General features: G+C 53.4%; 2 protein-coding genes across 2 annotated transcripts in view; one reads left to right on the forward strand and one right to left on the reverse strand.

Annotated features, from left to right (window-relative positions):
* TPRG1L (tumor protein p63 regulated 1 like) overlaps positions 1 to 1961 on the reverse strand; it is a 5675-nt gene extending 3714 nt beyond the window's left edge. The window contains exon 1 of the mRNA XM_042031914.1: positions 1851 to 1961. Within this exon, the coding sequence (XP_041887848.1) occupies positions 1851 to 1961 (111 nt within the window). The remainder of the gene's footprint in view (positions 1 to 1850) is intronic.
* A 609-nt stretch (positions 1962 to 2570) lies between these two features.
* Positions 2571 to 12898, forward strand: part of MEGF6 (multiple EGF like domains 6) — a 75228-nt gene continuing 64900 nt past the window's right edge. The window contains exons 1-3 of the mRNA XM_042031971.1: positions 2571 to 3387; positions 4640 to 4774; positions 8445 to 8554. Coding sequence (XP_041887905.1) covers positions 3302 to 3387; positions 4640 to 4774; positions 8445 to 8554 — 331 coding nt within the window. The 5' untranslated portion in view covers positions 2571 to 3301. The remainder of the gene's footprint in view (positions 3388 to 4639; positions 4775 to 8444; positions 8555 to 12898) is intronic.

Raw genomic sequence — 12898 nt, forward strand, 5'->3', positions numbered from 1 at the left:
CGTCCGCGTCCCGCAGCTGCAGCATCGCGGCGGCGCCGGGCGGGCGCTCCGAGCCTTCCGGGGCGGAGCGGGGCGGGCGGAGCGCCCGGGGCCGCCTCTCGCTCCGCGCCGGGCCGGGAGGGGGCACTGCAACCCCGCCCGGGATGCTGGCCGGTGCCCGGGCAGAGCCCGCCCGGAGGGATGCGGGGTGCGGGGCACGGGGTGCGGGGCACGGCAGCGCTCCCCGCTCCGCTGGCCCTGGGTACCGGGTGTTGTCACCGTCACACAGCGGCGGCTGTACCTGGGACCGTCACCACCGCACACCTGGGGCCGTGCAGGGTGGTGGGTGCTGTCAGTGTCGCTTGCTCAGAGCGATACCTGGGTACCAGGTGCTGTCACTGTCACACACCCAGGGCTGTGCCAGGTATCAGGTACTGCCACCATAGGCACCTGGGTTGTACAAGGTACTGGGTACTGTCATCATCACACAGCAAGGCTGTACAAAGTGGTGGGTGCTGTCACTGTCCCCTGCCCAGAGCTGTCTCAGGTACGAGGTGTCATCACTGTCACGCACCTGGGGCTGTACAAGGTATGAGGTGCCACCACCGTTGCACAGCCAGAGGTGTATGAGGCCTGTCTCAGCTCTGCTGTGGATTTTCAGGGCTCAGACAAGAACCCACACACATCACATAGTGTACAGTGGGAAGCCCTGGGCTTAGCCAAAATGATGCTCTGCTCTGCCCAGGTGGTCTGGGCAAGACTCCGATATACCCACACAGGAACAAGATTTGTGGGTCTACAGAGGCCAGGCAGAGCTGCTGTGAAGCAGATCTGGGTCAGATGTGCAAGATCCTTAAATATCATCAGGACAGAGCGTGGGAAGGTACCAGAGCAGTGTGGGATAGGGACAGGATTGTGCATGGAGAGCCCTGGCACCCATATCACATCCAGCACGCTTGATAGTGAAGATTAAATAATGCTGGGGAATGAATGGCACGTTAATGTTTCGGTTTCTGTGGTCTCTGGCATGACTGCAGATATTATCATCAGTATTTATGGAGCCATATCATATCTTGGACCACTTTCAGGGCTGTTTTACCCAGAGCCAGAGGATGACATCCTCGGTGGGCGGCTGTGCTGGGAAATTATATAAAATTGAAAACATACTAAATTGACTTCACAGGCAGGGTTGGGTTTCAGATATCTGTCTTTCACATGTGTCCCACAAATTCCCTGCTGTGCTCTCCGCAGCCCTTGCTCACACGGGCCTCTTTAGGTGGGAAACCTCACTGCTGGCTTTAAAGGGACTTTAAAAGAACTGCAGAGAACTTAAAAGGGGCTTTAAAAGAGCTCTGTGCTCAGTCACTCCTCGCAGCGCAGCTTTTCCCATCGGAGCTTCCCCTTCTCCCTGCAGGCAGCCTGGCCGGGGTGGCTGTGGCTGGGAAGGTGGCCATGCCAGGCCAGCCAGGACCGTGCAGTGAGTTGTGTCCCGCCTGTGTCACAGCCGGGATTGTCACCTGAGGCAGCGTGGCAGCTGCGCCTGGACCCATCAGTCCCCTTCCTTGGCCTCGAGCCGTGTCCTGGAGAGGGAGCCCGACTCCCGGCTCTGCACGGTCCCTCCCCATTGGGAGAAATCCCTGGAACTCTTAACTGGGAGCAGCCTGCTCCCTACTGTAAGAAAAGTCCTAAGTTTTTAATTCCAAACAGGAAAACAGAGGCCTGGATTTATTGTATCCTGGAGCTCTCTCTGTTGTTATAAAACATCTTTATGTAGCTGCCTTTCTTCTTGAGGAAGAATGAAGGATGTTTTCTTCCCATCCGTTAGGCTTGGCTGGTATTTTACTGCTAAGTGGAAGCATTAACCCCCTCACCTGCTCTTTTCTCTGACTTGAGGATTTATGGCACTGCTGTGACCTTGGGAGGTTTCTGGTGTAAGGAGCAGCTGCTTCAGCTTTTTCCAAGAGCCAGCAGCTTTTGGGCATGGCCCCTGGGGACTTTAGTCTTGATTAATGGTTGTCCTTCAGCCGCAAAATATGTCCATGACACTATCCTAGCCTTCCTCCAAACCTTCTTATCCTGCTTCTCTGATGGAAATCAGCACCTGCTACAGGCCAGGTGAGCTCTGGAGTGCCCCGGGGCAGCTCACAGGTGCCTGGCTGCTGCTCTGGTTCCTCCTGGCCCTTGGGGAGGGTTTGCTGGCAGGTGCTTGAGATGTTTAGTGCAGCATCCCTGCTCTCCTCCTCCCCATCCCGCTGTGCCGGCTGCTGTGTGCAGTTGGAGGTGTCCCTGCCAGCAGAATTTCCTTGGGAAGCGATCAATTTTGTTATCTGTTAGAGTGCATGGGGAAGACTGAATCTCTGTGGGATGTTCTTCAAGCTTCTGAGAAAGGGATTTGGGGTGGTGTGTCCGCAGCTGGCCTTGGGTAGTCCAGAAGAGCCACCTGTGGAGAAACAGCCCCGAAGCACCGCTGCTCCATCCCTGCGAGCAGGGCCTCCCCCTCCCCTGCTCGGGGCTGGGCACAGCTCGTGGGAGGGATTTCTGACTGACAGCGAGGAAAGAGGCAAGAGAGCATGTGAGGGAAAGGAGCTGGACCTGGGAAAGGCAGGGGGAAGTTTTGTTACTCTCGTGAACCGCAGGGAGGCTGCTCTGGGGTGTGTGTGCCGGAGTTTCTCGCTCCCGGCCCCGGAGGAAGGTGTGGAGCTGCCGGCAGGAGGATGCCTGCACCTCTGGGGATGGAGTGAAGGATCACCCTGCCTGCTTCGGGAAAAGCCCCTGGGAGGTGACATTCTCCTGCCAGAAGAGCACTCCTCCTTTTTCCTTCCCCTTGCCAAGGGCAGGATTTCACAGTGCCTTGGGAAGGGGGTCGCAGCTCTGGAGCAGCTCAGCCCACGTGGGGCTGTGCTGCGGGGCACAGCCCAGGTCTCGTGAGTCCCCAGGTCCTCGAGATTTGTCAGGAAGCAAATCCCAGAAGGAAAAGTCACTTCAGCGCATTTCACTGCGAGCAAACGAGCATGAGAAGCCAGGTTTGGTTTGGGGGAAAACCCAGCTGCAACCTGCACTGTAATTTGCAACGAAGTGAAGAAACCCGCTGAGCGGAACCCGAGAGGGAGGAAGCATCCAGGAATGGTAAATCCGCTCTCCCCCTGCGAGGACTCCCCCGTGCTCCGATAGCTTTGTCCTTTGCGAGGAGAGGCACCGGCAAGTTGGGAGCAGGAGGCAGCAGGAGCCTGGGAGAAGGAGGAACCGGCCAGCCGTGCTGGAGGAGGCGGTGGGATTCCCGGGACCACCGCTGGCAGCACCTGGAGGGAGAGGAGAGGCTGCGATGGAGTTTCCTGCAGTGGCACTGTCACTCATCCTGGCGCTGCGAATGTCTCCGCTGGCTGCTGGGAGCAAACTGCAGCCCCACATGTGAGTAGGAAGAAAGAGTTCCGGAGGGGTTTTGTCGGGCATGGAATGGAAAAGCAGGAGCCAAATGCAGTGTTTTCAAACCAGGGGTGAAGCGAGGAGCAGAGAGTGAAGGGGCAGGGGGGAGGAAGCTGTTTTGGGTTTCTTTATTTGCTACCAGATGTGCAAAAAGGGGAATAGAAAATTGAAAACCTGGATAGTCTTTGCCTGTAGGGGGGAACTCCTCGGTTTAGCTGAAATGCTACTGTTGTGTGAGTGCGAGAGATGATGCTTGTGTGAATACTTTGCCCTTTCTTCCCAGACCTGCTGCTTTTATTTCTCTTCACAAATCTTTCTTACTCCACGTTCCTCCCTGCCCGCTGCTGTTACTCCAGCAGCACGTAGGCTGCTCTTTTTAATTACATTTTACAGTTACCGTTTGGTGTTAATCATTTGGCTGCTCTGGAAAACTTCCTTGCAAATTTGGCCTCCTGCCAGAAGATGGTCTCTCGGAGCCAGGGGATCACTGTAATTCCCTTTGTCTGTGGAGCCAGTGTGGTGTGGGGTGCAGACTCCAAGCCGCCTTCCTCAAGGCGTTTGATTCTTCAAAAAAGGGGTGTCCTTTAGCAGATAAAGGTTTTGGAAGAAGCAGCTTTTTCTCCCCACGTCAAGGTTTTGTGCTCCTGCCCTGACAGTTACTTTCAGGACTTCTTGGATGAGGCACTGGAGCAGAGCCCTGTGCCAGCACGCTGGGGTTGGAATCAAGCAGCCCGGAGCAGTCAGATGCCAACTGCAACCTCTAAGCTTCACCACGTCCAAATCAGTTATTTTCACTTCTTTTATAGAAAGTATCTCTGTGAAAACTCTGGGTCCCTTTGGAAGAGTTGGAAGCAACACAAGCAGCCCCAAATACCAAGTGTCTCACAGAGTCAGGGACAAATGTCTCCCTCTTCATCCTTAGTTAAACCCCCTGGCTTGTGCTTGGAGAAGGAGTTAGGATTAGAGAAGAAACAAAGTGCATTTCTTTGATTTATTGGAATTACCCTTGCAGCCCTTAGCTCTGAACGAGCAAGAAACCACCCCTGTGCCTGGTCCACCTGGCACTGTTTCTTTTCCCTGCAGTGATTGAACTCATTGAGGAGGTGGATGCTGGGGCTGCCCAAGCCCTTCCTGCGCTGTCAGCAGGAAATTTAGGCAGTGGGAGCACTGCAGCCCTCGCAGCTGTGACCCTCTGGATGCCCTGCCTCCCTCACATCCCTGCATTTCTCTGTCCCAGGCCGAACGTCTGCGCGGAGCAGGAGCTGGGGGTCGTGGGGCTGCGGCAGCCGTGTGTGCAGGCCCTGACCCGCGCGGTCAGGGTGTGGAAGCAGGACTGCGGGGGCCGCCGCTGGTGCACGGGCTACGAGCGCAGGTAGGTGCACTTCCCTCTGCCCTGGGCTGCTCCCCGTGGGAGGAAAAGTGATTGCCACTCCTCAGCAGCAGCAGGGAAGTGAGGACGGTGCTCACCGGCAGCGGCTGCACAGCTCTTGAGGGATGGGGACAGCCACCTGTGCGCCCATCCTGCTGCCCTGGCTGTGTTCTGGAATGGCAAACAGCCTCGGGAATGCCTTGGTGCCCTCCAAGGGGTCTCAGTGATGAGCCAGTGTGGCTGGGGCTCACCTGGATGTTCCACAACTCTCAAGGGAAAGAGGAGGAAACGCCTTGGAGGAAGCCCGTGGTACCTGGCACTTACCAGGCTAGTGGAAGGTGTCCTTGCCCATGGCAGGAGGTTGAAACTAGATGATCTTTGAGGTCCCTTCCAACACAAACTGTTCTGTGATTCTATGAGCAGGGGACAGAGCAGTTCCTTTACACTTTGATATGAACAGTCCCATGAGCAGAGATGTGGCCCTGACCCCACAAACCGCCAGTAAGGGGTGGAGCTACTTCACTGCTTCTTGGCTCAAAGCAGGAGACCACGAGAGCTTGGTAAACCCTTTGGACATTTTGCTGGAGGGGCTTCTGGTTCAGCCTGGCACTTCTGTGATGCTCAGAGTTATTAAGCTAAGAAGGAATTTCTGAAGAGAAGGTCTATCCATTGTTTTTATTCTGAAGGAGCTTTGTCCTCGTGGTGGGCTGTTTCCCGTCTTCAGACAATGTATGGCATCTGTTTCCTATGACCCAGGCACGTTAATGGAATGGCTTATTCACATCACGTGCACTATTCCTGTACTTTTAGATGTCTCCTCCTCAAAGCCCCTCAGTGCCTCTTGTCTCACAGAGCTGATGGCGGGAGCTGGGGCCAAGTGAGGGTTATTGGCTAAAACAACAGCAGATGTGGCCGTGGTGCAGGGGATGGGGTGGTGCAGGACCACCTGTGAGGGCAGGGACTGCTGGGGTGGTGCTCAGCAGGATTTGCTGCAGGGTCACCACCTTCCTTTCACTCCATGAGCTGGACCATGCTCAGACCCACGTCAGAAGAGCAGAGTTGGGCTTGCACAGGTGAACACAGAGTTGGAACATACCCTGAGTTCTTGTCCACCTATCATAGCATCCCTTGAGTTCCCAGCTGGCCAGAGCTGGGAGCTCAGGCAGGAGGCCCTGCGGAAGGAGGGCTCTGGACACGTGTTACAGGACAAATAATGAACTTTTCTTACTTAGCCAGCAGCCAAACCACAACGTGCCCAAGCTGCTTCCGTCCTCCACCTGCTTTTCCGGCCTCATTAGGCAGTTACAAGCCTTTACAGAGTACAAATGATAGTTGTCTTTCAAAAAAACATCTTGGACTCAAGACAGCTTTTAAGTCCTGACTTTAGGAATTCCTCCTAACCTGTAATTGCCAGTAATTACCCTGGTGATGAGATCTGTGTCCTGGTAACAAAGGAGCAAACAGAGTCTGACTCTTGGTTGTGTTTTCAGGGAAGGCTTTGAAAGGATGGGTGCCCTGTCTGCTTCAACTTCAAAGGCTGGGAGCTCTTCAGCCCCAACAGCCCCTTCAGCTCCTTAAAGGATGGGTTTGACATCACAAATCAAGGGATTGAAATGAAATAACTTTCTGTTCTGCTTCATTACAAGTATCAGAACAGCCCAGTGCTAAAACTGTTCCTGTTGGAAACACAGAGGGGAAGCCACTGAGGGATTTCACCCCAGGAGTTGTGAAATCCAGACAGGGAAAGCACTATCAGCAGAGCATTCCTTGGGCAAGGTTTTGTCCCAGATCCCCTCTCTCCAAACTTGTGGGAGTTCCCATTGCAGCAAGCTTTTCCAAGAGCTGGGAGCTGTCCTGCCAAGTTCCCTTGTGCCAGGCAGCTGAGGCAGTGGAGCGCGCGGTGTCGGCGCTCACAGGGATGCTGGAGCTGCTCCAGTTGGACCAGCTCTGGCAGCATGGGGCTCAGGAAGTGTATTCACAGCTCCAGGATCTGGCCTGAAATTGGCCTCGGTGTCCTTGAGTTCCTGGAGGTGACTGGGAAAAGCAGCATCTGCTCAGTTGGAGCATCCTCGGGCTGTGTTGCTCCATGTTCCTGGCAGAGGGATGGGTTTGCTCCCGGCTGTGCAGCTTCCCAGTGAGTAATGACAGCAGGTAGCTTTGCTCAGCCCTCCATAGCCAAGCTTGAAGGAATCACAGTGCTATCCCAGAGGGGCTGGAAGGGGATTTTCCAGCAGCAGGACACAGCAGGATTTCCTGGGTTCCATTAGTTCTGGCTCATTCCCCGTTTTCTGCGCCAGGGATTCCTTAAAACAAAGGAAAAGAGAAACACTGAAGATAAAGTATCTCCTGCGTGGCTCTTTCCCGTCTGCAGTACCCAGATACCCAGAGGCACCGAGGCTGTCACAATATTTGCCTGTCCTTGAGAGCTGCCTGGACCAGCTGAAGGGTCTGGAGTGTCCGACAGAGCCGCCCAGGAGAGTGGGACTGAGGCTGCTCAGGGCACTGCTGGGGCACAAGGAGCTCTGAGCTGTCCTACATCACTATTTCTACCTTTTCCTCCCCATTCCTGAGCCTCCTTGTCATGTTCACACCACCCTGCATCCAGCATCTCCCCTTCTCCTTCCCACTGGGCTGGGCTGGAGAGAGCTCCTGGTACCAAGAGGATCCTGGTGGGCTGGAGCCTGGTGCCTGTGAATTGCTTTCTCAGCTGCTTCTGGAGCACAACAGTTTCCTTCATAATTTGTTAACAGCTCATACAAAACCAAAAAAAAAAAAAATTGGTATCTGCTTTTATTTTCCTCAGCTGTGCTTCCACATTGGCACGCAGGAGTCGCAGAAGGTTTCCTTCCCGGGAATTAACAGTTCACTGTTATTTGGGGTTTTTTCTGTAGGAACATTCAGACAAAATCAAACAACTCGACTAAGTTAGGATAAATATTTTCAGTGGACATGCACAACACATCTGCTGTGCCAAATATTTGTTGTTGTTTGCCTGATTCGCTTTGGTGGAGCAGTTTCATGTTCTGCCAACGGAGCTTTTTAAAAATTGGCTTCAGAAGTATTATCTGTGTTTCAATTCTCACAAACACACAACACCAAATTTCCGGGGAAAAAATGTGTCGCTTTTATTTATTTACGCTTCAGATCAGTCCCTGCTTTACTCCCCCAGCTCCCACCCTGGAGGGAACTATTGGGAGTAGTTAAAGGGACCCTCAGTGTTCCCTGCCAAGCTGTGGAGCCTTGCTGTGTCCAACACAGCTCTTGGAGTAGCTTGGTGTTGCCATCAGGGTTGTGTCAATTTTTTAGCTCGCCAGCCCCTTAGAGACACCTGCTCCTGCTCACTAAAGCAGGAACACCTGTTGTTAAAATTTACATTTCCTTTGTGAGCAAGTAGTGCAAGAGAGGAGCTCAGAGCTGAGAAATAATCTAGAAAAGGAGAAAAAATAATCTGGGGTGCTATGAAAACCTGGGTGTTGTCTCTTATGTTCCTAATTAGAGCAAATTAGGAGTGTTTTCTCAGCATCAGTGATCACTGCCAGCCCACGTGGAAAACAATGGCAGCACGTTTGCAAACCCAGTTCCTCGCTTTGTTTGCACCTGCAGCTACAAATTCTGCTCTTCCCAGTTTCCTTGTCCTGCGGGAGCTTACCTTGGCGGGGTTTTTGTGTTTCAGGGTTGTGTATTACACGGGCTACAGGCAGGTGTACCAGCTGAGGTCCCAGACCACGTACAGGTGCTGCCCAGGGTGGTCTCAGCTCGCAGGGGATGCCGGCTGCCTTCACCGTGAGTGTCGCTCTCCTCGGCTCAACTTCTTTGCTTTTGGCTCATTTCAAGTCCTGTGCCTGCAGAAAATGCTCTAAAAATGTCTTTAAATGTCTTTAAAAATGTGCTGAAAAATAACTGTCATGGGGTTTTTTTAGTTTCATTTTTTTTCTGGTGGTATTATTATTATTATTATTATTATTATTTCCTTCTGGCTTCTTGGGAAGTGCTGCCTGTTGCTTTCCATTTTTTGAGAATTTCCACATTGCTGCATGAAAGGGTTTCAGGGTTCCAGCCGTTCATCCGCTTGCCAAATGCTACTACATGTTTCAAATCAAGCCCAATTTAGTGTTTCCAATGGCGCCACTGGCAGAAGCTCTGGAAGCTCCTTTGAGAAGGTGTGTCAGGGGCCGGGTTTGTTATTTTAAGACTGGCTGAGTTTGGAACTGCTCTGTGAGAGGTTTGGGATTCTGCATCCCTCCCCTTGCCTGCTCCCTCCCGTATCCAGAGGGTGAGCTGGGCTCAGGGTGCTGATTTTGCAGTGTCAGCCTGCAGGAGGGGACACACAGCCCCAGAGGAAGGGGTAGCACTGGTCAGGTCTGGGGTGGAGACCCAGAACTTGAGGCTTTGGGATTCTGTGGCTGGATTCCTGCTCTCTCCCAGTGCAATTCCCTGCCAGACAGAATTCCCTTCCCCCAGCTGTGGGGGAAGCTGCGAGACGTATTCAGGTTTGCACATGATGGGGATGTGCAAATATCAGCCTGTAAGATGATTTTATGCTGTTGTTGCAGAAGACAGATGCAGCTTTATCCCTGTGGGCCCCACATTCCCTATTTCCCTCCAGATTCTCTGCCTGACACAGGAGGCAGCTGCTGTGTCACTCCCCGCTCCTTCCCCTAAACCCTGCGACCACGTCCAGCTGGGGAAACATTTAACTGGAAACTGCTTCTGAGGTGTTGAGAGCAAAGAAAAACCTCTTGAATCGAGCCAAACTTATGTGTAGAACCAAATGTCACCTCGTGCAGAGCCCTGCATGCTCCCAGTGCTGCGGGGTCAATGCCCTGCCTCGGTGCCTGATTCTTTTCTGATTTGGGCCTTGGAGGTGCTCTCCACGTCCCCCACAGAAAAGCAGCTTGGATTTAAGCAGTAGGCAGGAGAACCAGCAGAGCATTTGGGATCTGAGCTGCCCTGCCATCAGTGGAATCAGAGCCAGCCATGGTCAACTCCATTGTGGATTGGGATTGGGATTGGGATTGGGACTGACCTCCAAGACAGGAAGATGTCTCCCACAGCTGCTTGCCTTTTGTTCTGTGAAGAGGCCGTCTGTGCCTGCCCTGGGCTTTGTTGCTTGAAGCAAAGGGTTTTTTTTTTTTTTAAAAAAGGGATAAAAAGGTGTTTTAAAAGAAACCCCCAACGGGATAAAAAGGTGTGTCAACCAACCAGTCTTTATTCTTCCTATTCCAAGCTGTGGCACAGGAGAGCAACCCACTGGGGAGAGGAAGCTCCACGGGTGCCTTGTAACCCCCTGTCAGTGAGCAGATAATAACCTCAGCTGAACTCAGAAAAGCACCTTCTGTGATGATTTTTCCTGCCAAGGAAATGAGTAATTCCACACAGGAAGGAAGCAGAGAAAAGGAAATAGGGCTGCTCAGGCCATGCTCTGAACTCATCCTTCTCACCACTGGGGCTGGGAATGGTCCTCACACGCTGCTCACTGCAGGGCTGGGCTGGAGTGAAGAAGAGAAGGACAGCCAGTCCCAAAAGCAGAGTGACAGCAGCCCAAAAACTCCTGCAGGAGTTGCTGCTGGGCTGCTGGGGAGGTTGAGGCGGATCATGACCTGAAGCTGGTGAGCTCTGTCCCCGCTCAGCCCTTCAAACCCAGTTGGATACCACTGGTTTCACATGCAGGATGTGCTGTAACCTTGTTTCTGGGACAGAAAAATGGGTGTTTATGTACCCCAAGTGCAACAGGCACAACAGGGAGCTCATCTCTGCTGGCCCTCAGCACAGGCAGGGGCACTTCCAGGGGCAGAAAACAAAATCACGTTGCTCTGTGAATCATCTGAGCCCCTGGGGGCAGCAGGAGAGCAGCCACCAGGTTAGGGCTGAGGTGGAGCAGTGGGAATTGTGCTCCCTTTTTCCAGACTCCCACAGGCAGCAGCTGGAGGAGCATCCCACGGGCAAATGGGACAGCTCTGCCTGGCCCCTGCAGGTGCCCCAAGCCAGGGTGTCTGTCCCCATCTCTGGGCTGTCCTGGGGAGCGTGTCTGGGCTCTGTGGAACCAAACCCTCATCCCGAGGAGCTCCTGGGTGTTGGTTTGCAGGGGTGTGATGGCTTTTCCTGCTGGTGGCTTTGGCCTTGACACCAGTGTGTCCTTCTGGAGCAGAGGAGGGGTAGGAAGGTCTGGCAGGGAGCTGTCAGTAACCATCAGTGGGGTGCTGGGGCAGGGGCACACAGCCAGGGGATTGTTTATGGATGTTGGAGCTTTCTCTGGTCGGTGTGTAGCAGTCTGGGGTCAGCCTGTGCTTGCTGCTGTGGCTCTGCTGAATGCCCCAGAGCTGTGCCAGAACATGTCAGCGGGATTTGTGGCCCTTCCTATCTGCCTCCAGAGATCATTGATCGTGTTCCAGGAGCACTGGGGAGGGGAAGGGCATGGCTGCTGACAGTTTAATTAGGGCTGTAGTGCAGTAGAAACTCTCCAGTGAGGATGTCTTGCTCTCTCTTGGGGACTGGCATCTCCTCACTGCAGGGCTCTGTTTGCTCTTTGCTGGTCATCACTTCTCCTTAAAAATAAAAATATCTAGTCGACGTGAGGGGAAATTGCAGGCTCGTGTGTAACCAGCCATGGCCTGCTGCCACCTTCTTGTTTGAACATGACAATACTGTCTAACACTGATGGTGATCCTAAACACCGTTATGAGATGGGAGGTCCCAGCACCCTCTCCCAGCTCAGGAGAGTTCTTTGGGCTCTCAGAGCCGGCCTGGTGCCTGGAAGAGGAATTTGCCTTGTTGCAGCTACTGCACTGGATGTACTCACTGTTAGCTGTTGGAGGCTGTTTGTAACAGAACTGGGGTGTCCTCCCCTTCCTCACGTGCAGCTTTGTGTCTCTGAGCTCTTACAGGTGGGGAAATGGACACTGCAGAGCTCTGGGGACAGTACTGGGAGGGTGTCGCTCTGCTGGGAGCAAATAGCTCGGAAAGAGATGGAAAATTTCACAGATACAGAGATCTCACCGATCTCAAAGAATGTTTTTGGTCCTCTCCTCGTGTGCCCTCTGAAATGGTGACAGCTGGCCTTGCTCCTGCCACCCCTGGGGCTGTCAGGGGTGAGGGCACAGAGCCCTGTCCCTGGCAGGATTCTGTCTTTTGTCCCTTCTGCTGACACCAGAGGGTGAGGATTTGTTGCCTTCCATTGCCCTCTGTCCTGGACCGTTCATCTCTTTGGGAAGGAGAAAGGTCAGACGTCAAGGCACCCTTTGCATTTTTAGGATGGCATCAGCTTCTTTGCCTGCCTGATCCCTGATAATTTAACTCTCAGACTGAGCTGCCTGGTTTCAAGTGGCCTCTGAGATTCTACTTAAATTCCACCTGGGTTCAATAACACAGGTAAAGCCCTCAGTGATTAGGGTGAGGGGCATGTCAGGTAATCTCTGTGATCTCCACTTTCAGCTGGAGATGTTGAAAAGCTGAGTCCCACTGAGTCTGGAACTCTTGATGTGAGTGGAGGAGCTGCAGCTCAGCCACCCACAGCCTGTCTGTGCTCTTGGACCAACTGCTGGCACCTTCAGAAAGGACATGGTGAGGCAGAAAGGCACCAAGGAGAGCTGTGAAGAGGCTGAAGAGGAGACCTTTACTAGATTTAGTGCAGGTGACACTGTCACTGTTGCAATGTGGCCTGGAGAAGCTCAGCCTGAGCTGTTGGTCTGAAGCTGGTCTAAGCCGTCTTTAACTCAAGTTTTTATCCAGGTGAGATCCTGCTGTCTTCTGATTTTCAGCTCAGGTGGAGGTAAAGCCTGGCCCTAGGTAAGAAGGAGATTAATGCTCGTTTGAGGAAGCATCGGGGTCTGAGACATGATGAAAACCCATGGGAGCATCCCCAGTGCTGAGCAGAAAGCAGCTGAATTGTAATTGCCTCATTAAAAGAAAAACTTCTGTTAGTCACAAACGGCCCGTGAAAGGCTCCAGGGGGAGTTACCCCACACCGAACTGGGTTTCTTTCTGCCAACTCTGCCGAGTTTCCACCTGGTGAGAAGGGAAGGAACGCACAGGGGGACCTGCTGTGCTTGCTCTGTTGGCACAGCCCGGGAGCCTGGCATAACCATGGAGCCTGACACAGCCCTGGAACCCAGCATGGTCCTGGGGGCT

The sequence above is a fragment of the Corvus kubaryi genome, unplaced genomic scaffold (assembly GCF_017639235.1).
Source record: "Corvus kubaryi isolate FWS band 111438036 unplaced genomic scaffold, C.kubaryi_AGA036_p1.0 37352, whole genome shotgun sequence".
In the NCBI taxonomy this organism is placed as follows: Eukaryota; Metazoa; Chordata; class Aves; order Passeriformes; family Corvidae; genus Corvus; species Corvus kubaryi.